At 51.0% G+C, this 20,144-nt stretch overlaps 1 protein-coding gene, 37 non-coding genes and 4 pseudogenes across 38 annotated transcripts in view; 41 read left to right on the top strand and 1 right to left on the bottom strand.

The window, feature by feature from the left end:
* The window catches only part of LOC127322176 (uncharacterized), a 57,353-nt gene extending 54,656 nt beyond the window's left edge, over positions 1-2,697 (bottom strand). Inside the window, exons 1-2 of the mRNA XM_071825410.1 lie at positions 2,417-2,697; positions 1,871-2,322 (exon numbers count right to left, since the gene is read on the bottom strand). Coding sequence (XP_071681511.1) covers positions 1,871-2,322; positions 2,417-2,465 — 501 coding nt within the window. The 5' untranslated portion in view covers positions 2,466-2,697. The remainder of the gene's footprint in view (positions 1-1,870; positions 2,323-2,416) is intronic.
* Positions 2,698-6,817: 4,120 nt separating this feature from the next.
* Positions 6,818-6,936, top strand: LOC127322413 (5S ribosomal RNA). Its single transcript, XR_007864773.1, has one exon. It is a non-coding gene; the product is annotated as a 5S ribosomal RNA (ribosomal RNA).
* Positions 6,937-7,124: 188 nt separating this feature from the next.
* LOC127322712 (5S ribosomal RNA) lies at positions 7,125-7,279 on the top strand (annotated as a pseudogene).
* Positions 7,280-7,467: 188 nt separating this feature from the next.
* LOC127322455 (5S ribosomal RNA) lies at positions 7,468-7,586 on the top strand. Its single transcript, XR_007864813.2, has one exon. It is a non-coding gene; the product is annotated as a 5S ribosomal RNA (ribosomal RNA).
* A 189-nt stretch (positions 7,587-7,775) lies between these two features.
* LOC127322425 (5S ribosomal RNA) lies at positions 7,776-7,894 on the top strand. The gene has a single exon (XR_007864784.1). It is a non-coding gene; the product is annotated as a 5S ribosomal RNA (ribosomal RNA).
* Positions 7,895-8,081: 187 nt separating this feature from the next.
* Positions 8,082-8,236, top strand: LOC127322713 (5S ribosomal RNA; annotated as a pseudogene).
* Positions 8,237-8,422: 186 nt separating this feature from the next.
* On the top strand, positions 8,423-8,541 carry LOC127322259 (5S ribosomal RNA). The gene has a single exon (XR_007864627.2). It is a non-coding gene; the product is annotated as a 5S ribosomal RNA (ribosomal RNA).
* A 166-nt stretch (positions 8,542-8,707) lies between these two features.
* LOC127322436 (5S ribosomal RNA) lies at positions 8,708-8,826 on the top strand. Its single transcript, XR_007864795.2, has one exon. It is a non-coding gene; the product is annotated as a 5S ribosomal RNA (ribosomal RNA).
* Positions 8,827-9,014: 188 nt separating this feature from the next.
* LOC127322190 (5S ribosomal RNA) lies at positions 9,015-9,169 on the top strand (annotated as a pseudogene).
* A 188-nt stretch (positions 9,170-9,357) lies between these two features.
* LOC127322321 (5S ribosomal RNA) lies at positions 9,358-9,476 on the top strand. Its single transcript, XR_007864686.1, has one exon. It is a non-coding gene; the product is annotated as a 5S ribosomal RNA (ribosomal RNA).
* Positions 9,477-9,665: 189 nt separating this feature from the next.
* Positions 9,666-9,784, top strand: LOC127322448 (5S ribosomal RNA). Its single transcript, XR_007864806.1, has one exon. It is a non-coding gene; the product is annotated as a 5S ribosomal RNA (ribosomal RNA).
* Positions 9,785-9,972: 188 nt separating this feature from the next.
* On the top strand, positions 9,973-10,091 carry LOC127322437 (5S ribosomal RNA). The gene has a single exon (XR_007864796.1). It is a non-coding gene; the product is annotated as a 5S ribosomal RNA (ribosomal RNA).
* A 167-nt stretch (positions 10,092-10,258) lies between these two features.
* On the top strand, positions 10,259-10,377 carry LOC127322375 (5S ribosomal RNA). The gene has a single exon (XR_007864736.1). It is a non-coding gene; the product is annotated as a 5S ribosomal RNA (ribosomal RNA).
* Positions 10,378-10,565: 188 nt separating this feature from the next.
* On the top strand, positions 10,566-10,720 carry LOC127322743 (5S ribosomal RNA; annotated as a pseudogene).
* Positions 10,721-10,908: 188 nt separating this feature from the next.
* On the top strand, positions 10,909-11,027 carry LOC127322460 (5S ribosomal RNA). Its single transcript, XR_007864818.1, has one exon. It is a non-coding gene; the product is annotated as a 5S ribosomal RNA (ribosomal RNA).
* A 189-nt stretch (positions 11,028-11,216) lies between these two features.
* On the top strand, positions 11,217-11,335 carry LOC127322472 (5S ribosomal RNA). Its single transcript, XR_007864829.1, has one exon. It is a non-coding gene; the product is annotated as a 5S ribosomal RNA (ribosomal RNA).
* Positions 11,336-11,523: 188 nt separating this feature from the next.
* Positions 11,524-11,642, top strand: LOC127322260 (5S ribosomal RNA). Its single transcript, XR_007864628.2, has one exon. It is a non-coding gene; the product is annotated as a 5S ribosomal RNA (ribosomal RNA).
* A 188-nt stretch (positions 11,643-11,830) lies between these two features.
* LOC127322377 (5S ribosomal RNA) lies at positions 11,831-11,949 on the top strand. Its single transcript, XR_007864738.2, has one exon. It is a non-coding gene; the product is annotated as a 5S ribosomal RNA (ribosomal RNA).
* Positions 11,950-12,137: 188 nt separating this feature from the next.
* LOC127322685 (5S ribosomal RNA) lies at positions 12,138-12,256 on the top strand. Its single transcript, XR_007865030.2, has one exon. It is a non-coding gene; the product is annotated as a 5S ribosomal RNA (ribosomal RNA).
* A 189-nt stretch (positions 12,257-12,445) lies between these two features.
* On the top strand, positions 12,446-12,564 carry LOC127322577 (5S ribosomal RNA). The gene has a single exon (XR_007864928.1). It is a non-coding gene; the product is annotated as a 5S ribosomal RNA (ribosomal RNA).
* A 188-nt stretch (positions 12,565-12,752) lies between these two features.
* LOC127322395 (5S ribosomal RNA) lies at positions 12,753-12,871 on the top strand. Its single transcript, XR_007864755.1, has one exon. It is a non-coding gene; the product is annotated as a 5S ribosomal RNA (ribosomal RNA).
* Positions 12,872-13,228: 357 nt separating this feature from the next.
* Positions 13,229-13,347, top strand: LOC127322521 (5S ribosomal RNA). The gene has a single exon (XR_007864874.1). It is a non-coding gene; the product is annotated as a 5S ribosomal RNA (ribosomal RNA).
* Positions 13,348-13,535: 188 nt separating this feature from the next.
* On the top strand, positions 13,536-13,654 carry LOC127322322 (5S ribosomal RNA). Its single transcript, XR_007864687.1, has one exon. It is a non-coding gene; the product is annotated as a 5S ribosomal RNA (ribosomal RNA).
* A 187-nt stretch (positions 13,655-13,841) lies between these two features.
* On the top strand, positions 13,842-13,960 carry LOC127322396 (5S ribosomal RNA). Its single transcript, XR_007864756.1, has one exon. It is a non-coding gene; the product is annotated as a 5S ribosomal RNA (ribosomal RNA).
* A 357-nt stretch (positions 13,961-14,317) lies between these two features.
* Positions 14,318-14,436, top strand: LOC127322522 (5S ribosomal RNA). The gene has a single exon (XR_007864875.1). It is a non-coding gene; the product is annotated as a 5S ribosomal RNA (ribosomal RNA).
* Positions 14,437-14,624: 188 nt separating this feature from the next.
* LOC127322323 (5S ribosomal RNA) lies at positions 14,625-14,743 on the top strand. The gene has a single exon (XR_007864688.1). It is a non-coding gene; the product is annotated as a 5S ribosomal RNA (ribosomal RNA).
* Positions 14,744-14,930: 187 nt separating this feature from the next.
* Positions 14,931-15,049, top strand: LOC127322185 (5S ribosomal RNA). The gene has a single exon (XR_007864567.2). It is a non-coding gene; the product is annotated as a 5S ribosomal RNA (ribosomal RNA).
* A 186-nt stretch (positions 15,050-15,235) lies between these two features.
* LOC127322397 (5S ribosomal RNA) lies at positions 15,236-15,354 on the top strand. Its single transcript, XR_007864757.1, has one exon. It is a non-coding gene; the product is annotated as a 5S ribosomal RNA (ribosomal RNA).
* A 356-nt stretch (positions 15,355-15,710) lies between these two features.
* On the top strand, positions 15,711-15,829 carry LOC127322695 (5S ribosomal RNA). Its single transcript, XR_007865039.2, has one exon. It is a non-coding gene; the product is annotated as a 5S ribosomal RNA (ribosomal RNA).
* Positions 15,830-16,017: 188 nt separating this feature from the next.
* Positions 16,018-16,136, top strand: LOC127322554 (5S ribosomal RNA). The gene has a single exon (XR_007864905.1). It is a non-coding gene; the product is annotated as a 5S ribosomal RNA (ribosomal RNA).
* A 187-nt stretch (positions 16,137-16,323) lies between these two features.
* LOC127322398 (5S ribosomal RNA) lies at positions 16,324-16,442 on the top strand. Its single transcript, XR_007864758.1, has one exon. It is a non-coding gene; the product is annotated as a 5S ribosomal RNA (ribosomal RNA).
* A 357-nt stretch (positions 16,443-16,799) lies between these two features.
* LOC127322523 (5S ribosomal RNA) lies at positions 16,800-16,918 on the top strand. Its single transcript, XR_007864876.1, has one exon. It is a non-coding gene; the product is annotated as a 5S ribosomal RNA (ribosomal RNA).
* A 188-nt stretch (positions 16,919-17,106) lies between these two features.
* LOC127322324 (5S ribosomal RNA) lies at positions 17,107-17,225 on the top strand. The gene has a single exon (XR_007864689.1). It is a non-coding gene; the product is annotated as a 5S ribosomal RNA (ribosomal RNA).
* A 188-nt stretch (positions 17,226-17,413) lies between these two features.
* On the top strand, positions 17,414-17,532 carry LOC127322725 (5S ribosomal RNA). Its single transcript, XR_007865064.2, has one exon. It is a non-coding gene; the product is annotated as a 5S ribosomal RNA (ribosomal RNA).
* A 188-nt stretch (positions 17,533-17,720) lies between these two features.
* LOC127322602 (5S ribosomal RNA) lies at positions 17,721-17,839 on the top strand. The gene has a single exon (XR_007864951.2). It is a non-coding gene; the product is annotated as a 5S ribosomal RNA (ribosomal RNA).
* A 188-nt stretch (positions 17,840-18,027) lies between these two features.
* LOC127322299 (5S ribosomal RNA) lies at positions 18,028-18,146 on the top strand. The gene has a single exon (XR_007864665.1). It is a non-coding gene; the product is annotated as a 5S ribosomal RNA (ribosomal RNA).
* Positions 18,147-18,334: 188 nt separating this feature from the next.
* Positions 18,335-18,453, top strand: LOC127322351 (5S ribosomal RNA). The gene has a single exon (XR_007864714.1). It is a non-coding gene; the product is annotated as a 5S ribosomal RNA (ribosomal RNA).
* Positions 18,454-18,642: 189 nt separating this feature from the next.
* Positions 18,643-18,761, top strand: LOC127322261 (5S ribosomal RNA). Its single transcript, XR_007864629.1, has one exon. It is a non-coding gene; the product is annotated as a 5S ribosomal RNA (ribosomal RNA).
* Positions 18,762-18,949: 188 nt separating this feature from the next.
* On the top strand, positions 18,950-19,068 carry LOC127322300 (5S ribosomal RNA). The gene has a single exon (XR_007864666.1). It is a non-coding gene; the product is annotated as a 5S ribosomal RNA (ribosomal RNA).
* A 188-nt stretch (positions 19,069-19,256) lies between these two features.
* On the top strand, positions 19,257-19,375 carry LOC127322352 (5S ribosomal RNA). The gene has a single exon (XR_007864715.2). It is a non-coding gene; the product is annotated as a 5S ribosomal RNA (ribosomal RNA).
* A 189-nt stretch (positions 19,376-19,564) lies between these two features.
* LOC127322546 (5S ribosomal RNA) lies at positions 19,565-19,683 on the top strand. The gene has a single exon (XR_007864898.2). It is a non-coding gene; the product is annotated as a 5S ribosomal RNA (ribosomal RNA).
* A 188-nt stretch (positions 19,684-19,871) lies between these two features.
* Positions 19,872-19,990, top strand: LOC127322593 (5S ribosomal RNA). The gene has a single exon (XR_007864943.2). It is a non-coding gene; the product is annotated as a 5S ribosomal RNA (ribosomal RNA).
* The last annotated feature ends 154 nt before the right edge of the window (positions 19,991-20,144 follow it).

Here is a 20,144-nt window from a genome sequence, read left to right as displayed (position 1 = left end):
GGATTGCGGGCATCATGCCGCTCCCAGATCACTCGTTGCAAAAGCTTTTCGGTTAGGTTTCTACTGGCTCACAGCTAAAGAAGACGCTGACAAAATAGTCAAGACCTGCCGAGGTTGTCAGTACTACGCTACTCAACCAAACGCTCCAGCCCAAGAGCTGAAGACCATACCTATCACCTAGCCATTTGCGGTCTGGGGGCTCGATATGGTTGGTAAGTTAAAAAGATCATCTCCTGGCGGTTTTGAGTACCTCCTGGTCGCTGTTGACAAGTTCAGCAAATGGATCGAGGCTAAGCCAGTGAGAAAAGCCGACGGTGCTACGGCACTAAAATTCGTCTGCAGCCTCGTGATGAGATTCGGCATCCCACACAGCATAATCACAGATAATGGCACAAACTTCGCTCAAGGAGAGTTAAGGGATTATTGTGACACAATGGGGATCCGACTGGACCTTGCATCTGTGGCTCATCCACATTCTAACGGTCAGGTTGAAAGGGCTAACGGTCTAATATTATCAGGAATTAAGCCACGCCTTGAAGAACCGCTGCGACGAGCAGCCGGAGCTTGGGCTGACGAGTTGGAAGCTGTTCTGTGGAGTTTACGAACTACCCCTAACAGATCAACAGGGTTTACCCCATTTTTCCTGGTATACGGATCCGAAGCCGTGCTTCCTTCCGACATCATCCACGACTCACCGCGAGTTTCCGCCTACAATGAAGAAACAGCTGACGAGGCCAGACAGCTATCTGTGGACCTGATCGAGGAAGCTCGGAACTTAGCTGACCAGCGCTCCGCCATCTACCAGCAGAAGCTCCGACGCTATCACAGTCGTCGAGTTCGGAAACGCTCCTTTATGGCAGGAGACCTGGTCCTCCGCCTTCGACAGGTGAAAGACCATAAGCTGCAATCTCCATGGGAAGGACCCTTCGTCGTTAGCAAAGTGCTTCATAACGGGTCGTACTACCTTGTTGATTTCCGCGAGCTAAGGGATAGACCTGCTAACTGGCACCGGAAACGCAAGCGTGAGGATCCGGATGACATCTACGATGAAACAGATCGCCCCTGGAATATCGCACAGCTACATCCTTTCTACACTTAGCATATATTTTCCGAGTTCTAAACTCTGTAATAGTTATACATGATCAATGAAATAAAGCTTATGGTTCACTCTTTGAGTCTTTTACCTCCTTTACTTGTTCATTTTAGATCGTGTATGTTTTTTCCGACTAAAACCGCAGAGCTGGATGTTTTCCGCCTAGGCGTGTATGAAAGTTGTGATTTCCAAAACCGTCCTTTAGGACGTAAGCTTAAGTTTTCTGATTAAGTTGCTATCTGTTGCGAACTCATGGATTCCTAGTAGCGATTTCCGGCACCTATGCCTGGGGGCTTGTTTCCGCGGTTATTGACGGATTGCCATTGGGCTTCGTCGCCGCTGGCGAGCGTTTCCGGCTAAGGTCTTCCGGCTCGTGGAAGGTCAAGCGGGCAAGCCGGAAAATAACGAAGTCAGCACTTGCTTTCCGACATAAAACGAAACATATACATAATATTTAACGGATAGCAGGATAAGTGTTTCCGCCCCATGCATAATCGTTTCGTTCCTAGCTACTTAAGAATTTAAAGTCTTATTACAAACCCTCGCTGGGGCCAAAATGATGCATTGTTTTTCCCGCAGGAATAAAAGTTTTCACTCCCCCTTAGCCGGAGAAGTCTTGCCCTCTGGATCCTGTTCCTTGGCGCCTTCGGCCGGAGAAGACACGTCTTCTTCACTTTCTTTCTCTTCAGAAGCAGCGGTGCTGGTCTTGGGTTCCTCTTGGGGAGAATCCTTGGAGCTGGTCCAGGTAAACTGGGCTCCGGATTCCGCAGGTCGCGCCTTGGCGTCGAGTTCCTTTTGAAGTTCCGCTTCTAAGGGCTCGTCCGCAGGGAGGACGACCTTGTCGTAGAATTCCTCGTGCCGGATCCTGCGCGCGATACGGGTGTCGTAGCCGCTCACTGCATCCAGCAGCGCGCCGACATCCGCATCCGGAGGAACGCCCGTGGTCACTTCATCAAGATCAAGACCCGGAGTATGTGCTAGGCACATGGTCAAGGCCATTGCAGCTGCGCCTCGGGCTGAAGATGCTTGCAGATCTGTCACCAGCTCCGGCAGAACATCCATCTTACCAATAAGCTTGCGCACGTCGCAAGTGCGGCTCCTCTTGATGTTCAAGTTATAGCATATCTTGCGGGAGGCGGAGATGAGATCTTTGCAGTCATCGCCCGCGAGTTGCAGAAGGTCGTCCCGTGGGAACAAATTCCGGCGCTGTTCCGGGTACCCAAGCGGCTCTGCATAAAAGATAATCAGGATATAAGCACGCATTTTGAGCGCAAAGTAAAAAACAATCGGAGCAAATATCTTGACAAGGTTCCGATATCATACCCAAGATGTTCTCATTGAGCAAGTCCCAGTGCTGCTCCGCCGTCTCCATAAATTTCCGGAGTCCATTGAGCTCTTTTTGCTGCCTCCTGATGGTCTCGCTATCAGCATTCTTTTTCAGTTCCAGCTCGCCCTTTTCCCTGATATGCTCGGAGTTTTTCTCCGCCAGCTGCTTTTCGGCCTGCTCCCTTTTAAGTTCCGCCTCCTTTAGTTTCGTCTCCAGCTCTTGGTACGAGGAGCGCAGGTTCTCAAGTTCAGACGAAGCTGTTGCAAGGGAGGAGGATGCGCCTATAATAACATAAGTTAACAGCAAATTTGAAGTCGGAATTTGGTTAATGACGAAGAAGGCGGAAACCAACCTTGGGCGTCCGCCAGTTGTTTAGCCAGTTCTGCATTCTCATCCTTCAGGGTCCGGATATTTTCCGCCTGACTCAGAGTAACGCGGCGCTGCAGGGCAATGTTCTTGTGCAGCTCGTAGTGCAGCGCCTGCTGTTCCTGTAAAATTTAAACAGTGCAGGAGTAAAGATTCCGCCTGTAGCAGTGGTTTCTTTTAAAGCATCATTGCTGGAACCTTTCCGCCATAATGCTTGGGGGCTACTGGTCCATTCTAAAAAACTTTCCCGGAAGTAATCTTTCTCTAAGCATCTAAGCGCTAACTACTTTTTGAGTTTCCGCCTACATGCTTGGGGGCTACTGGGGAGTACCTTTTGCTTGCAGATGAGTTGATCGCAGAACTGGCCAATGTTTTTCTTGAAGTCCTGGATTTCCGATGTCCTGGAATCAGGCTTCCCCCAGGCGTTGTTCAGCATGGCGTTGAGCAGGTCTTGTTCAAGCTCCCACTTCTCCGCCTCAGTCAGCTTGTTGAAAAACTTAGTGGCATACGCCTTGGGGGTGGAAGTGGTGTCAGCCGGATCTCCAAAGTTCTTCGGAAAAACGACCATGTCGCCAGCGCCCTCTCCAGTTTTCTCGGAAGAAGTTACTTCAACCTCTCCTTGGCCTTGTTTTTCCGCCTCTTCTTGGGCAGGGCCTTTGGCCTTAGGATCTTCTTCGCCCGCATGCCCGCTGCTAACCGGAATTATTTCCGGTGGAGTGTTTGCGGCAGGTGGGGGAGATGGATCAGCCTGAGGGGGCGACGGTTGGGGAGTTGGGTGGGAGACGCTTGGTGGAACTGGAGTAGAGGGACCAACAGCCGGAGATTTCTTCATGTATTTTGTGATGGGCTCCTGGCTGGTGGTCCGCGTGGCAGCGGTTTTCGGATTCCTGCAAACAAGTGAAAGGGTTTAGACAAGAGATAATTTCGCTAAGTTAAAATTGCATCATGCTCGGAAACTTACGGGGCGCCGGGGATGATGGGGCGTGTGCCCTGGCCAGCTGTCGAGAGCATTCTTAGACGCGCACGCTCCGCTTTCCTTGAGTCTAGCGGAGGTGGTTTTGTCGTCTTCGGCTTCTTGGCGGAGGCCTCGCCGCTAGCTCCGGCTTCAGAGCCGGAAGCTTTGGCGCGGGGACGCTTTGTAGGTCGAGGGGCCGCCTTGCGGGGTGCCTGGTCCTCTTCCTCCTCGTCGTCTTCCGGAGCCTCCTCCGCCGTGTCGCCGGTGACGGGGACGCGAATGATGGTGCGGAAGTTTTCCTCCGCCAAAGTGTTGAGCTGGAAGGAAAATGAACAAGAGTTAGAGTTAAACATCAAAAAACTTGTGAAGTTTGAAGCAACGAAAAGAACAAAGCTTACCGGAGGACACTGGTCGTTCGTGTAAATGTCCTTGAACAGTTCCGGGACCTGTTGGCCCCTCGGAATCTTCACCAGCATCTTGATCCTTCTCTTCAGAGAATCGGCCGGAAGATCGTAGCGGGTAACCCGGAGAAGATCGTCCGCCCCGGTATAAGCGCACATCAGGCGCGCGTTGTAGCGTAGAGGCTGGATTCTCCGGGAGAACCAGCTAAGTGTGAGCTGGGCTCCGGTCAGTCCGTCGTGGACTAGCCAGGAGATTCTCCGCGCAGCCTTCTCCAAGGTTGGGGTCAGGGCGAGTGGAGGGACGAAGCTCCAGCTTGCAAGTTCTTCCGGAGGTTCGTTGACGAACTGGGGCAGGCCTTCGTGGACATCCGGAACAGAAACATTCTTCTCGTAGAACCATCCGGCATTCTAGTACCGGACGGATTCGTGTGAATCGTGCGGAGGATACATACGGTTAGGGCGGAGCATAAACGTCATGCTTCCGCAGTTCACCATTGCTTTGTCCTTGGTTTCTTTCTTCACTCGGAAAAAGAATTGCCACAACTTGACATCCGGCCGGATCCCAAGATGTCCTTCGCAGAGAGTCACGAAGTTGGACAAGAGAAGGTATGAATTTGGGCAGATGTTGTGGGGCTGGAGCCCGTAGGTGTTGAGGATGGAGAGAAAAAATTCCGAACAGGGAAGTGACAGCCCGCGTTCCACCCAAGCCTTGGTCATGACGATTTCTCCGGCTTCTGGCTTGGGGACGTCGGAGTCACGAGTGAAACTCCAATGTGTGGAGATCATGCCCTCGTTATGGAGCTCTCTAAGCTCCACGTCGGTAGTTGCGCAAGGCCACCATTGACCCCGTTCTCCTTCGCGGATCCGGGCCTTGGACGCCCTCTTGTTTTCCGCCTCCTGCACCTTTGCCGCCATCCGAGCTTGTCCCTCGAGTTCTTCTTGGAGCTCTTGGAGGGTAGGAATCCGGCTTGGAGCGGTGCTGGAAGATGCGGAAAAAGGTTGAGCTAGTCTGATGTCGGAAACATACGGTGGCAGGAATGATATGGGATCCGGGCATATGGGTTCTATTTGGTTGGGATCCGGGCTACTCGAAGAGCTACCAGTACAAAGTGACGATTCGAGTGGCATGCTTCCGGCTGCACCCATACAAAGTGTTTGAGTACCCGGATCGCTAAGTCTATCTTCTACACTAGGTTGTCTTCTACAAGGCCGGCGTACTTACCGCTAATGGCGCGGTGGCTCGACGAAGCTCCGGCAAAGATGAGGTCGCCGAACTTGAAGAAAATCGACCCGCGTGACCACGAATCGGCGGTGGAGCGAATTTCTCGTTCAAACGTAAGAATCTTGGCGCAAGGGGAGCCTTGGTTGGGCGGCGCGCGAAGCTCACCGTGGCGAAGCTCGCCGGAATCGAGATCTGGCGGGCGGCGCGGCGCGAGGAGGAAGACGATGTGGTGCGAAGGGGTGAAAAGAATGGATTTTTACCGGGCCTCGGGGTATTTATAGGCCGCGCTCGGAGATTCGGGATCCGGATCCAACGGTGGAAACTGAACGGTCACGCCGTTGGATGGATGACACGTGTTTAGGTCAATTGCGGTAAGACGACGTGGAGGTAACTTAACCACGCACTCCCGAAAATTCCGGCTGAAGATTTGCATCTGCGAAAATTTAGCGCGGGAAATGAGGAAGTTGTGCGCGGGAAATGTGGAACTTCCATTGTTAAGTATGATCTGAAGATAAAGGATTTCCGAAACCGTTTGAGTCTTTTAAGATTCCGGGTAATACCGTGAAGATAAGTTGTCTCTCATTCGAGCAGGGAGTAACCCGGAAATGTTCTTTGGAACGTCGATGGATGAAGTCCCGCGGGATGGGAGCATTTTCCGGCTATAAGTTGGAAAAAGAAGAAAATGCAAAGTTGGAGCTCTTCAAGTTTCTCCGCGTTACCAACATTTGCCGGAGATCATGATGGACCAGCAAGGCGGAAACTGCAGGCGAAACTCGGAGAACTCTGGGGGCTATTGTTGTGGGTATACTTCATGGGTGTACCATCGACAGTGCCTAGATCCGGCAAGCCCGGGTGGCCCACAGACGGTGATGAGGCATGCGGCCCATCGGGCGGCCCAGTTGCTGTTGATCATGAAGGAAGAAGTCCGGCCCAGGATCAGTAAGCCGGATCCGTACCGACATAGGAGTGACCCGGATCCATGGAGGCCCATGAGGAACCCGGATCCGGTACGACGTGTATGGAAGGCGGATCCGTGACGTGCACGGCAAGATATTGTACCGTAGCTAGGCTATCTGTAATCCGGCTAGGACTCTCCATGTAAACCCTAGATCCGTGCGCCTTTATAAGCCGGATCCCGGGAGCCCTAGAGGCACAACCACAACTCATTGTAACAACGCGAAAGCGCCCAGATAATTCCAGACAAGCAGCAGTAGGCCCTGTCATCGTACATGTGTTCCGAAGCTGGGTAACTCGCGTACCACCGTCCCGTGTGCACTCCGCCCTATGGCCCCTACTTCTTCTCCCCCTCGTGAGGATCCCTCCTCCGAGGTACCGTCGATTAGGCAACGACAAAAACGGTGGTGCGGTGAAAAAGAGGATGGACATGGTACAAAATAGAGCAGACAAAGAGCGGGAAGAGCAAGCATAAGGGAAAATGAGTGCATAACATGTCGGATGCGATCATACCAGCACTAAAGCACCGGATCCCATCAGAACTCCGAAGTTAAGCGTGCTTGGGCGAGAGTAGTACTAGGATGGGTGACCTCCTGGGAAGTCCTCGTGTTGCATCCCTCCTTTTTTGCGTCACGCGGCGACATTCATGGTGAAGTTAGGACGATATTTTTTTGCGGGCACTCGTGCTCGGCTATTGGTGATGGGAAACGGTGGTGCGGATGAAAAAGAGGATGGACATGGTACAAAATAGAGCAGACAAAGAGCGGGAGGAGCAAGCATAAGGGAAAATGAGTGCATAACATGTCGGATGCGATCATACCAGCACTAAAGCACCGGATCCCATCAGAACTCCGAAGTTAAGCGTGTTTGGGCGAGAGTAGTACTAGGATGGGTGACCTCAGCTTGGGCGAGAGTAGTACTAGGATGGGTGACCTCCTGGGAAGTCCTCGTGTTGCATCCCTCCTTTTTTGCGTCACGCGGCGACATTCATGGTGAAGTTAGCACGATATTTTTTTGCGGGCACTCGTGCTCGGCTATTGGTGATGGGAAACGGTGGTGCGGATGAAAAAGATGATGGACATGGTACAAAATAGAGCAGACAAAGAGCGGGAGGAGCAAGCATAAGGGAAAATGAGTGCATAACATGTCGGATGCGATCATACCAGCACTAAAGCACCGGATCCCATCATAACTCCGAAGTTAAGCGTGCTTGGGCGAGAGTAGTACTAGGATGGGTGACCTCCTGGGAAGTCCTCGTGTTGCATCCCTCCTTTTTTGCGTCACGCGGCGACATTCATGGTGAAGTTAGGACGATATTTTTTTGCGGGCACTCGGTGCTCGCCTGTTGGTGATGGGAAACGGTGGTGCGGATGAAAAAGAGGATGGACATGGTACAAAATAGAGCAGACAAAGAGCGGGAGGAGCAAGCATAAGGGAAAATGAGTGCATAACATGTCGGATGCGATCATACCAGCACTAAAGCACCGGATCCCATCAGAACTCCGAAGTTAAGCGTGCTTGGGCGAGAGTAGTACTAGGATGGGTGACCTCCTGGGAAGTCCTCGTGTTGCATCCCTCCTTTTTGCGTCACGCGGCGACATTCATGGTGAAGTTAGGACGATATTTTTTTGCGGGCACTCGTGCTCGGCTATTGGTGATGGGAAACGGTGGTGCGGATGAAAAAGAGGATGGACATGGTACAAAATAGAGCAGACAAAGAGCGGGAGGAGCAAGCATAAGGGAAAATGAGTGCATAACATGTCGGATGCGATCATACCACCACTAAAGCACCGGATCCCATCAGAACTCCGAAGTTAAGCGTGTTTGGGCGAGAGTAGTACTAGGATGGGTGACCTCAGCTTGGGCGAGAGTAGTACTAGGATGGGTGACCTCCTGGGAAGTCCTCGTGTTGCATCCCTCCTTTTTGCGTCACGCGGCGACATTCATGGTGAAGTTAGGACGATATTTTTTGCGGGCACTCGTGCTCGGCTATTGGTGATGGGAAACGGTGGTGCGGATGAAAAAGAGGATGGACATCGTACAAAATGTACAACACGAAGAGCGCGAGGAGCAAGCATAAGGGAAAATGAGTGCATAACATGTCGGATGCGATCATACCAGCACTAAAGCACCGGATCCCATCAGAACTCCGAAGTTAAGCGTGCTTGGGCGAGAGTAGTACTAGGATGGGTGACCTCCTGGGAAGTCCTCGTGTTGCATCCCTCCTTTTTTGCGTCACGCGGCGACATTCATGGTGAAGGGCACTCGTGCTCGGCTATTGGTGATGGGAAACGGTGGTGCGGTGAAAAAGAGGATGGACATGGTACAAAATAGAGCAGACAAAGAGCGGGAGGAGCAAGCATAAGGGAAAATGAGTGCATAACATGTCGGATGCGATCATACCAGCACTAAAGCACCGGATCCCATCAGAACTCCGAAGTTAAGCGTGCTTGGGCGAGAGTAGTACTAGGATGGGTGACCTCTTGGGAAGTCCTCGTGTTGCATCCCTCCTTTTTTGCGTCACGCGGCGACATTCATGGTGAAGTTAGGACGATATTTTTTTGCGGGCACTCGTGCTCGGCTATTGGTGATGGGAAACGGTGGTGCGGATGAAAAAGAGGATGGACATGGTACAAAATAGAGCAGACAAAGAGCGGGAGGAGCAAGCATAAGGGAAAATGAGTGCATAACATGTCGGATGCGATCATACCAGCACTAAAGCACCGGATCCCATCAGAACTCCGAAGTTAAGCGTGTTTGGGCGAGAGTAGTACTAGGATGGGTGACCTCAGCTTGGGCGAGAGTAGTACTAGGATGGGTGACCTCCTGGGAAGTCGTCGTGTTGCATCCCTCCTTTTTTGCGTCACGCGGCGACATTCATGGTGAAGTTAGGACGACATTTTTTTGCGGGCACTCGCGCTCGGCTATTGGTGATGGGAAACGGTGGTGCGGATGAAAAAGAGGATGGACATGGTACAAAATAGAGCAGACAAAGAGCGGGAGGAGCAAGCATAAGGGAAAATGAGTGCATAACATGTCGGATGCGATCATACCAGCACTAAAGCACCGGATCCCATCAGAACTCCGAAGTTAATCGTGCTTGGGCGAGAGTAGTACTAGGATGGGTGACCTCCTGGGAAGTCCTCGTGTTGCATCCCTCCTTTTTTGTGTCACGCGGCGACATTCATGGTGAAGTTAGGACGATATTTTTTTTGCGGGCACTTGTGCTCGGCTGTTGGTGATGGGAAACGGTGGTGCGGATGAAAAAGAGGATGGACATGGTACAAAATAGAGCAGACAAAGAGCGGGAGGAGCAAGCATAAGGGAAAATGAGTGCATAACATGTCGGATGCGATCATACCAGCACTAAAGCACCGGATCCCATCAGAACTCCGAAGTTAAGCGTGCTTGGGCGAGAGTAGTACTAGGATGGGTGACCTCCTGGGAAGTCCTCGTGTTGCATCCCTCCTTTTTTGCGTCACGCGGCGACATTCATGGTGAAGTTAGGACGATATTTTATTGCGGGCACTCGTGCTCGGCTATTGGTGATTGGAAACGGGGGTGCGGATGAAAAAGAGGATGGACATGGTACAAAATAGAGCAGACAAAGAGCGGGAGGAGCAAGCATAAGGGAAAATGAGTGCATAACATGTCGGATGCGATCATACCAGCACTAAAGCACCGGATCCCATCAGAACTCCAACGTTAAGCGTGCTTGGGCGAGAGTAGTACTAGGATGGGTGACCTCCTGGGAAGTCCTCGTGTTGCATCCCTCCTTTTTTGCGTCACGCGGCGACATTCATGGTGAAGGGCACTCGTGCTCGGCTATTGGTGATGGGAAACGGTGGTGCGGATGAAAAAGAGGATGGACATGGTACAAAATAGAGCAGACAAAGAGCGGGAGGAGCAAGCATAAGGGAAAATGAGTGCATAACATGTCGGATGCGATCATACCAGCACTAAAGCACCGGATCCCATCAGAACTCCGAAGTTAAGCGTGCTTGGGCTAGAGTAGTACTAGGATGGGTGACCTCCTGGGAAGTCCTCGTGTTGCATCCCTCCTTTTTTGCGTCACGCGGCGACATTCATGGTGAAGTTAGGACGATATTTTTTTGCGGGCACTCGTGCTCGGCTATTGGTGATGGGAAACGGTGGTGCGGATGAAAAAGAGGATGGACATGGTACAAAATAGAGCAGACAAAGAGCGGGAGGAGCAAGCATAAGGGAAAATGAGTGCATAACATGTCGGATGCGATCATACCAGCACTAAAGCACCGGATCCCATCAGAACTCCGAAGATAAGCGTGTTTGGGCGAGAGTAGTACTAGGATGGGTGACCTCAGCTTGGGCGAGAGTAGTACTAGGATGGGTGACCTCCTGGGAAGTCCTCGTGTTGCATCCCTCCTTTTTTGCGTCACGCGGCGACATTCATGGTGAAGTTAGGACGATATTTTTTTGCGGGCACTCGTGCTCGGCTATTGGTGATGGGAAACGGTGGTGCGGATGAAAAAGAGGATGGACATGGTACAAAATAGAGCAGACAAAGAGCGGGAGGAGCAAGCATAAGGGAAAATGAGTGCATAACATATCGGATGCGATCATACCAGCACTAAAGCACCGGATCCCATCAGAACTCCGAAGTTAAGCGTGCTTGGGCGAGAGTAGTACTAGGATGGGTGACCTCCTGGGAAGTCCTCGTGTTGCATCCCTCCTTTTTTGTGTCACGCGGCGACATTCATGGTGAAGTTAGGACGATATTTTTTTTGCGGGCACTTGTGCTCGGCTGTTGGTGATGGGAAACGGTGGTGCGGATGAAAAAGAGGATGGACATGGTACAAAATAGAGCAGACAAAGAGCGGGAGGAGCAAGCATAAGGGAAAATGAGTGCATAACATGTCGGATGCGATCATACCAGCACTAAAGCACCGGATCCCATCAGAACTCCGAAGTTAAGCGTGCTTGGGCGAGAGTAGTACTAGGATGGGTGACCTCCTGGGAAGTCCTCGTGTTGCATCCCTCCTTTTTTGCGTCACGCGGCGACATTCATGGTGAAGTTAGGACGATATTTTTTTGTGGGCACTCGTGCTCGGCTATTGGTGATGGGAAACGGTGGTGCGGATGAAAAAGAGGATGGACATGGTACAACATAGAGCAGACAAAGAGCGGGAGGAGCAAGCATAAGGAAAAATGAGTGCATAACATATCGGATGCGATCATACCAGCACTAAAGCACCGGATCCCATCAGAACTCCGAAGTTAAGCGTGCTTGGGCGAGAGTAGTACTATGATGGGAGACCACGATGGAAGTCCTCGTGTTGCATCCCTCCTTTTTTGCGTCACGCGGCGACATTCATGGTGAAGTTAGGACGATATTTTTTTGCGGGCACTCGTGCTCGGCTATTGGTGATGGGAAACGGTGGTGTGGATGAAAAAGAGGATGGACATGGTACAAAATAGAGCAGACAAAGAGCGGGAGGAGCAAGCATAAGGGAAAATGAGTGCATAACATGTCGGATGCGATCATACCAGCACTAAAGCACCGGATCCCATCAGAACTCCGAAGTTAAGCGTGCTTGGGCGAGCGTAGTACTAGGATGGGTGACCTCCTGGGAAGTCCTCGTGTTGCATCCCTCCTTTTTTGCGTCACGCGGCGACATTCATGGTGAAGTTAGGACGATATTTTTTTGCGGGCACTCGTGCTCGGCTATTGGTGATGGGAAACGGTGGTGTGGATGAAAAAGAGGATGGACATGGTACAAAATAGAGCAGACAAAGAGCGGGAGGAGCAAGCATAAGGGAAAATGAGTGCATAACATGTCGGATGCGATCATACCAGCACTAAAGCACCGGATCCCATCAGAACTCCGAAGTTAATCGTGCTTGGGCGAGAGTAGTACTAGGATGGGTGACCTCCTGGGAAGTCCTCGTGTTGCATCCCTCCTTTTTTGCGTCACGCGGCGACATTCATGGTGAAGTTAGGACGATATTTTTTTTGCGGGCACTCGTGCTCGGCTATTGGTGATGGGAAACGGTGGTGCGGATGAAAAAGAGGATGGACATGGTACAAAATAGAGCAGACAAAGAGCGGGAGGAGCAAGCATAAGGGAAAATGAGTGCATAAAATGTCGGATGCGATCATACCAGCACTAAAGCACCGGATCCCATCAGAACTCCGAAGTTAATCGTGCTTGGGCGAGAGTAGTACTAGGATGGGTGACCTCCTGGGAAGTCGTTGTGTTGCATCCCTCCTTTTTTGCGTCACGCGGCGACATTCATGGTGAAGTTAGGACGATATTTTTTTGCAGGCACTCGCGCTCGGCTATTGGTGATGGGAAACGGTGGTGCGGATGAAAAAGAGGATGGACATGGTACAAAATAGAGCAGACAAAGAGCGGGAGGAGCAAGCATAAGGGAAAATGAGTGCATAACATGTCGGATGCGATCATACCAGCACTAAAGCACCGGATCCCATCAGAACTCCGAAGTTAAGCGTGCTTGGGCGAGAGTAGTACTAGGATGGGTGACCTCCTGGGAAGTCGTCGTGTTGCATCCCTCCTTTTTTGCGTCACGCGGCGACATTCATGGTGAAGTTAGGACGATATTTTTTTGCGGGCACACGCGCTCGGCAATTGGTGATGGGAAACGGTGGTGCGGATGAAAAAGAGGATGGACATGGTACAAAATAGAGCAGACAAAGAGAGGGAGGAGCAAGCATAAGGGAAAATGAGTACATAACATGCGGCGACATTCATGGTGAAGTTAGGACGATATTTTTTTGCGGGCACTCGCGCTCGGCTATTGGTGATGGGAAACGGTGGTGCGGATGAAAAAGAGGATGGACATGGTACAAAATAGAGCAGACAAAGAGAGGGAGGAGCAAGCATAAGGGAAAATGAGTGCATAACATGTCGGATGCGATCATACCAGCACTAAAGCACCGGATCCCATCAGAACTCCGAAGGTAAGCGTGCTTGGGCGAGAGTAGTACTAGGATGGGTGACCTCCTGGGAAGTCGTCGTGTTGCATCCCTCCTTTTTTGCGTCACGCGGCGACATTCATGGTGAAGTTAGGACGATATTTTTTTGCGGGCACTCGCGCTCGGCTATTGGTGATGGGAAACGGTGGTGCGGATGAAAAAGAGGATGGACATGGTACAAAATAGAGCAGACAAAGAGCGGGAGGAGCAAACATAAGGGAAAATGAGTGCATAACATGTCGGATGCGATCATACCAGCACTAAAGCACCGGATCCCATCAGAACTCCGAAGTTAATCGTGCTTGGGCGAGAGTAGTACTAGGATGGGTGACCTCCTGGGAAGTCCTCGTGTTGCATCCCTCCTTTTTTGCGTCACGCGGCGACATTCACGGTGAAGTTAGGACGATATTTTTTGCAGGCACTCGCGCTCGGCTATTGGTGATGGGAAACAGTGGTGCGGATGAAAAAGAGGATGGACATGGTACAAAATAGAGCAGACAAAGAGCGGGAGGAGCAAGCATAAGGGAAAATGAGTGCATAACATGTCGGATGCGATCATACCAGCACTAAAGCACCGGATCCCATCAGAACTCCGAAGTTAAGCGTGCTTGGGCGAGAGTAGTACTAGGATGGGTGACCTCCTGGGAAGTCGTCGTGTTGCATCCCTCCTTTTTTGCGTCACGCGGTGACATTCATGGTGAAGTTAGGACGATATTTTTTTGCGGGCACTCGCACTCGGCTATTGGTGATGGGAAACGGTGGTGCGGATGAAAAAGAGGATGGACATGGTACAAAATAGAGCAGACAAAGAGAGGGAGGAGCAAGCATAAGGGAAAATGAGTGCATAACATGCGGCGACATTCATGGTGAAGTTAGGACGATATTTTTTTGCGGGCACTCGCGCTCGGCTATTGGTGATGGGAAACGGTGGTGCGGATGAAAAAGAGGATGGACATGGTACAAAATAGAGCAGACAAAGAGAGGGAGGAGCAAGCATAAGGGAAAATGAGTGCATAACATGTCGGATGCGATCATACCAGCACTAAAGCACCGGATCCCATCAGAACTCCGAAGGTAAGCGTGCTTGGGCGAGAGTAGTACTAGGATGGGTGACCTCCTGGGAAGTCGTCGTGTTGCATCCCTCCTTTTTTGCGTCACGCGGCGACATTCATGGTGAAGTTAGGACGACATTTTTTTGCGGGCACTCGCGCTCGGCTATTGGTGATGGGAAACGGTGGTGCGGATGAAAAAGAGGATGGACATGGTACAAAATAGAGCAGACAAAGAGCGGGAGGAGCAAGCATAAGGGAAAATGAGTGCATAACATGTCGGATGCGATCATACCAGCACTAAAGCACCGGATCCCATCAGAACTCCGAAGTTAATCGTGCTTGGGCGAGAGTAGTACTAGGATGGGTGACCTCCTGGGAAGTCCTCGTGTTGCATCCCTCCTTTTTTGCGTCACGCGGCGACATTCATGGTGAAGTTAGGACGATATTTTTTGCGGGCACTCGTGCTCGGCTGTTGGTGATGGGAAACGGTGGTGCGGATGAAAAAGAGGATGGACATGGTACAAAATAGAGCAGACAAAGAGCGGGAGGAGCAAGCATAAGGGAAAATGAGTGCATAACATGTCGGATGCGATCATACCAGCACTAAAGCACCGGATCCCATCAGAACTCCGAAGTTAATCGTGCTTGGGCGAGAGTAGTACTAGGATGGGTGTCCGCCGGGGAAGTCGTCGGGTTGCATCCCTCCTTTTTTGCGTCACGCGGCGACATTCATGGTGAAGTTAGGACGATATTTTTGCGGGCACTCGCGCTCGGCTATTGGTGATGGGAAACGGTGGTGCGGATGAAAAAGAGGATGGACATGGTACAAAATAGAGCAGACAAAGAGCGGGAGGAGCAAGCATAAGGGAAAATGAGTGCATAACATGTCGGATGCGATCATACCAGCACTAAAGCACCGGATCCCATCAGAACTCCGAAGTTAAGCGTGCTTGGGCGAGAGTAGTACTAGGATGGGTGACCTCCTGGGAAGTCGTCGTGTTGCATCCCTCCTTTTTTGCGTCACGCGGCGACATTCATGGTGAAGTTAGGACGATATTTTTTGCGGGCACTCGCGCTCGGCTATTGGTGATGGGAAACGGTGGTGCGGATGAAAAAGAGGATGGACATGGTACAAAATAGAGCAGACAAAGAGAGGGAGGAGCAAGCATAAGGGAAAATGAGTGCATAACATGCGGCGACATTCATGGTGAAGTTAGGACGATATTTTTTTGCGGGCACTCGCGCTCGGCTATTGGTGATGGGAAACGGTGGTGCGGATGAAAAAGAGGATGGACATGGTACAAAATAGAGCAGACAAAGAGAGGGAGGAGCAAGCATAAGGGAAAATGAGTGCATAACATGTCGGATGCGATCATACCAGCACTAAAGCACCGGATCCCATCAGAACTCCGAAGGTAAGCGTGCTTGGGCGAGAGTAGTACTAGGATGGGTGACCTCCTGGGAAGTCGTCGTGTTGCATCCCTCCTTTTTTGCGTCACGCGGCGACATTCATGGTGAAGTTAGGACGATATTTTTTTGCGGGCACTCGCGCTCGGCTATTGGTGATGGGAAACGGTGGTGCGGATGAAAAAGAGGATGGACATGGTACAAAATAGAGCAGATAAAGAGCGGGAGGAGCAAGCATAAGGAAAAATGAGTGCATAACATGTCGGATGCGATCATACCAGCACTAAAGCACCGGATCCCATCAGAACTCCGAAGTTAATCGTGCTTGGGCGAGAGTAGTACTAGGATGGGTGACCTCCTGGGAAGTCCTCTTGTTGCATCCCTCCTTTTTTGCGTCACGCGGCGACATTCATGGTGAAGTTAGGACGATATTTTTTGCAGGCACTCGCGCTCGGCTATTGGTGATGGGAAACGGTGGTGCGGATGAAAAAGAGGATGGACATGGTACAAAATAGAGCAGACAAAGAGCGGGAGGAGCAAGCATAAGGGAAAATGAGTGCATAACATGTCGGATGCGATCATACCAGCACTAAAGCACCGGATCCCATCAGAACTCCGAAGTTAAGCGTGCTTGGGCGAGAGTAGTACTAGGATGGGTGACCTCCTGGGAAGTCGTCGTGTTGCATCCCTCCTTTTTTGCGTCACGCGGCGACATTCATGGTGAAGTTAGGACGATATTTTTTTGCGGGCACTCGAGCTCGGCTATTGGTGATGGGAAACGGTGGTGCGGATGAAAAAGAGGATGGACATGGTACAAAATAGAGCAGACAAAGAGAGGGAGGAGCAAGCATAAGGGAAAATGAGTGCATAACATGCGGCGACATTCATGGTGAAGTTAGGACGATATTTTTTTGCGGGCACTCGCGCTCGGCTATTGGTGATGGGAAACGGTGGTGCGGATGAAAAAGAGGATGGACATGGTACAAAATAGAGCAGACAAAGAGAGGGAGGAGCAAGCATAAGGGAAAATGTGTGCATAACATGTCGGATGCGATCATACCAGCACTAAAGCACCGGATCCCATCAGAACTCCGAAGGTAAGCGTGCTTGGGCGAGAGTAGTACTAGGATGGGTGACCTCCTGGGAAGTCGTCGTGTTGCATCCCTCCTTTTTTGCGTCACACGGCGACATTCATGGTGAAGTTAGGACGACATTTTTTTGCGGGCACTCGCGCTCGGCTATTGGTGATGGGAAACGGTGGTGCGGATGAAAAAGAGGATGGACATGGTACAAAATAGAGCAGACAAAGAGCGGGAGGAGCAAGCATAAGGGAAAATGAGTGCATAACATGTCGGATGCGATCATACCAGCACTAAAGCACCGGATCCCATCAGAACTCCGAAGTTAATCGTGCTTGGGCGAGAGTAGTACTAGGATGGGTGACCTCCTGGGAAGTCCTCGTGTTGCATCCCTCCTTTTTTGCGTCACGCGGCGACATTCATGGTGAAGTTAGGACGATATTTTTTTGCGGGCACTCGTGCTCGGCTGTTGGTGATGGGAAACGGTGGTGCGGATGAAAAAGAGGATGGACATGGTACAAAATAGAGCAGACAAAGAGCGGGAGGAGCAAGCATAAGGGAAAATGAGTGCATAACATGTCGGATGCGATCATACCAGCACTAAAGCACCGGATCCCATCAGAACTTCGAAGTTAAGCGTGCTTGGGCGAGAGTAGTACTAGGATGGGTGACCTCTTGGGAAGTCCTCGTGTTGCATCCCTCCTTTTTTGCGTCACGCGGCGACATTCATGGTGAAGTTAGGACGATATTTTTTTGCGGGCACTCGTGCTCGGCTATTGGTGATGGGAAACGGTGGTGCGGATGAAAAAGAGGATGGACATGGTACAACATAGAGCAGACAAAGAGCGGGAGGAGCAAGCATAAGGGAAAATGAGTGCATAACATATCGGATGCGATCATACCAGCACTAAAGCACCGGATCCCATCAGAACTCCGAAGTTAAGCGTGCTTGGGCGAGAGTAGTACTATGATGGGTGACCTCCTGGGAAGTCCTCGTGTTGCATCCCTCCTTTTTTGCGTCACGCGGCGACATTCATGGTGAAGTTAGGACGATATTTTTTTGCGGGCACTCGTGCTCGGCTATTGGTGATGGGAAACGGTGGTGTGGATGAAAAAGAGGATGGACATGGTACAAAATAGAGCAGACAAAGAGCGGGAGGAGCAAGCATAAGGGAAAATGAGTGCATAACATGTCGGATGCGATCATACCAGCACTAAAGCACCGGATCCCATCAGAACTCCGAAGTTAAGCGTGCTTGGGCGAGCGTAGTACTAGGATGGGTGACCTCCTGGGAAGTCCTCGTGTTGCATCCCTCCTTTTTTGCGTCACGCGGCGACATTCATGGTGAAGTTAGGACGATATTTTTTTGCGGGCACTCGGGCTCGGCTATTGGTGATGGGAAACGGTGGTGCGGATGAAAAAGAGGATGGACATGGTACAAAATAGAGTAGACAAAGAGCAGGAGGAGCAAGCATAAGGGAAAATGAGTGCATAACATGTCGGATGCGATCATACCAGCACTAAAGCACCGGATCCCATCAGAATTCCGAAGTTAAGCGTGCTTGGGCGAGAGTAGTACTAGGATGGGTGACCTCCTGGGAAGTCCTCGTGTTGCATCCCTCCTTTTTTGCGTCACGCGGCGACATTCATGGTGAAGTTAGGACGATATTTTTTTTGCGGGCACTCGTGCTCGGCTATTGGTGTTGGGAAACGGTGGTGCGGATGAAAAAGAGGATGGACATGGTACAAAATAGAGCAGACAAAGAGCGGGAGGAGCAAGCATAAGGGAAAATGAGTGCATAAAATGTCGGATGCGATCATACCAGCACTAAAGCACCGGATCCCATCAGAACTCCGAAGTTAAGCGTGCTTGGGCGAGAGTAGTACTATGATGGGTGACCTCCTGGGAAGTCCTCGTGTTGCATCCCTCCTTTTTTGCGTCACGCGGCGACATTCATGGTGAAGTTAGGACGATATTTTTTTGCGGGCACTCGTGCTCGGCTATTGGTGATGGGAAACGGTGGTGTGGATGAAAAAGAGGATGGACATGGTACAAAATAGAGCAGACAAAGAGCGGGAGGAGCAAGCATAAGGGAAAATGAGTGCATAACATGTCGGATGCGATCATACCAGCACTAAAGCACCGGATCCCATCAGAACTCCGAAGTTAAGCGTGCTTGGGCGAGCGTAGTACTAGGATGGGTGACCTCCTGGGAAGTCCTCGTGTTGCATCCCTCCTTTTTTGCGTCACGCGGCGACATTCATGGTGAAGTTAGGACGATATTTTTTTGCGGGCACTCGTGCTCGGCTATTGGTGATGGGAAACGGTGGTGCGGATGAAAAAGAGGATGGACATGGTACAAAATAGAGTAGACAAAGAGCAGGAGGAGCAAGCATAAGGGAAAATGAGTGCATAACATGTCGGATGCGATCATACCAGCACTAAAGCACCGGATCCCATCAGAACTCCGAAGTTAAGCGTGCTTGGGCGAGAGTAGTACTAGGATGGGTGACCTCCTGGGAAGTCCTCGTGTTGCATCCCTCCTTTTTTGCGTCACGCGGCGACATTCATGGTGAAGTTATGACGATATTTTTTTTGCGGGCACTCGTGCTCGGCTATTGGTGATGGGAAACGGTGGTGCGGATGAAAAAGAGGATGGACATGGTACAAAATAGAGCAGACAAAGAGCGGGAGGAGCAAGCATAAGGGAAAATGAGTGCATAAAATGTCGGATGCGATCATACCAGCACTAAAGCACCGGATCCCATCAGAACTCCGAAGTTAATCGTGCTTGGGCGAGAGTAGTACTAGGATGGGTGACCTCCTGGGAAGTCGTCGTGTTGCATCCCTCCTTTTTTGCGTCACGCGGCGACATTCATGGTGAAGTTAGGACGATATTTTTTTGCGGGCACTCGTGCTCGGCTATTGGTGATGGGAAACGGTGGTGCGGATGAAAAAGAGGATGGACATGGTACAAAATAGAGCAGACAAAGAGCGGGAGGAGCAAGCATAAGGGAAAATGAGTGCATAACATGTCGGATGCGATCATACCAGCACTAAAGCACCGGATCCCATCAGAACTCCGAAGTTAAGCGTGCTTGGGCGAGAGTAGTACTAGGATGGGTGACCTCCTGGGAAGTCGTCGTGTTGCATCCCTCCTTTTTTGCGTCACGCGGCGACATTCATGGTGAAGTTAGGACGATATTTTTTTGCGGGCACTCGCGCTCGGCTATTGGTGATGGGAAACGGTGGTGCGGATGAAAAAGAGGATGGACATGGTACAAAATAGAGCAGACAAAGAGAGGGAGGA

The sequence above is a fragment of the Lolium perenne genome, chromosome 2, assembly GCF_019359855.2.
Source record: "Lolium perenne isolate Kyuss_39 chromosome 2, Kyuss_2.0, whole genome shotgun sequence".
Taxonomy (NCBI): Eukaryota; Viridiplantae; Streptophyta; class Magnoliopsida; order Poales; family Poaceae; genus Lolium; species Lolium perenne.
The sequence above is the reverse complement of the archived record's forward strand: the minus strand, read 5'-3'. Positions and strand labels throughout refer to the sequence as shown.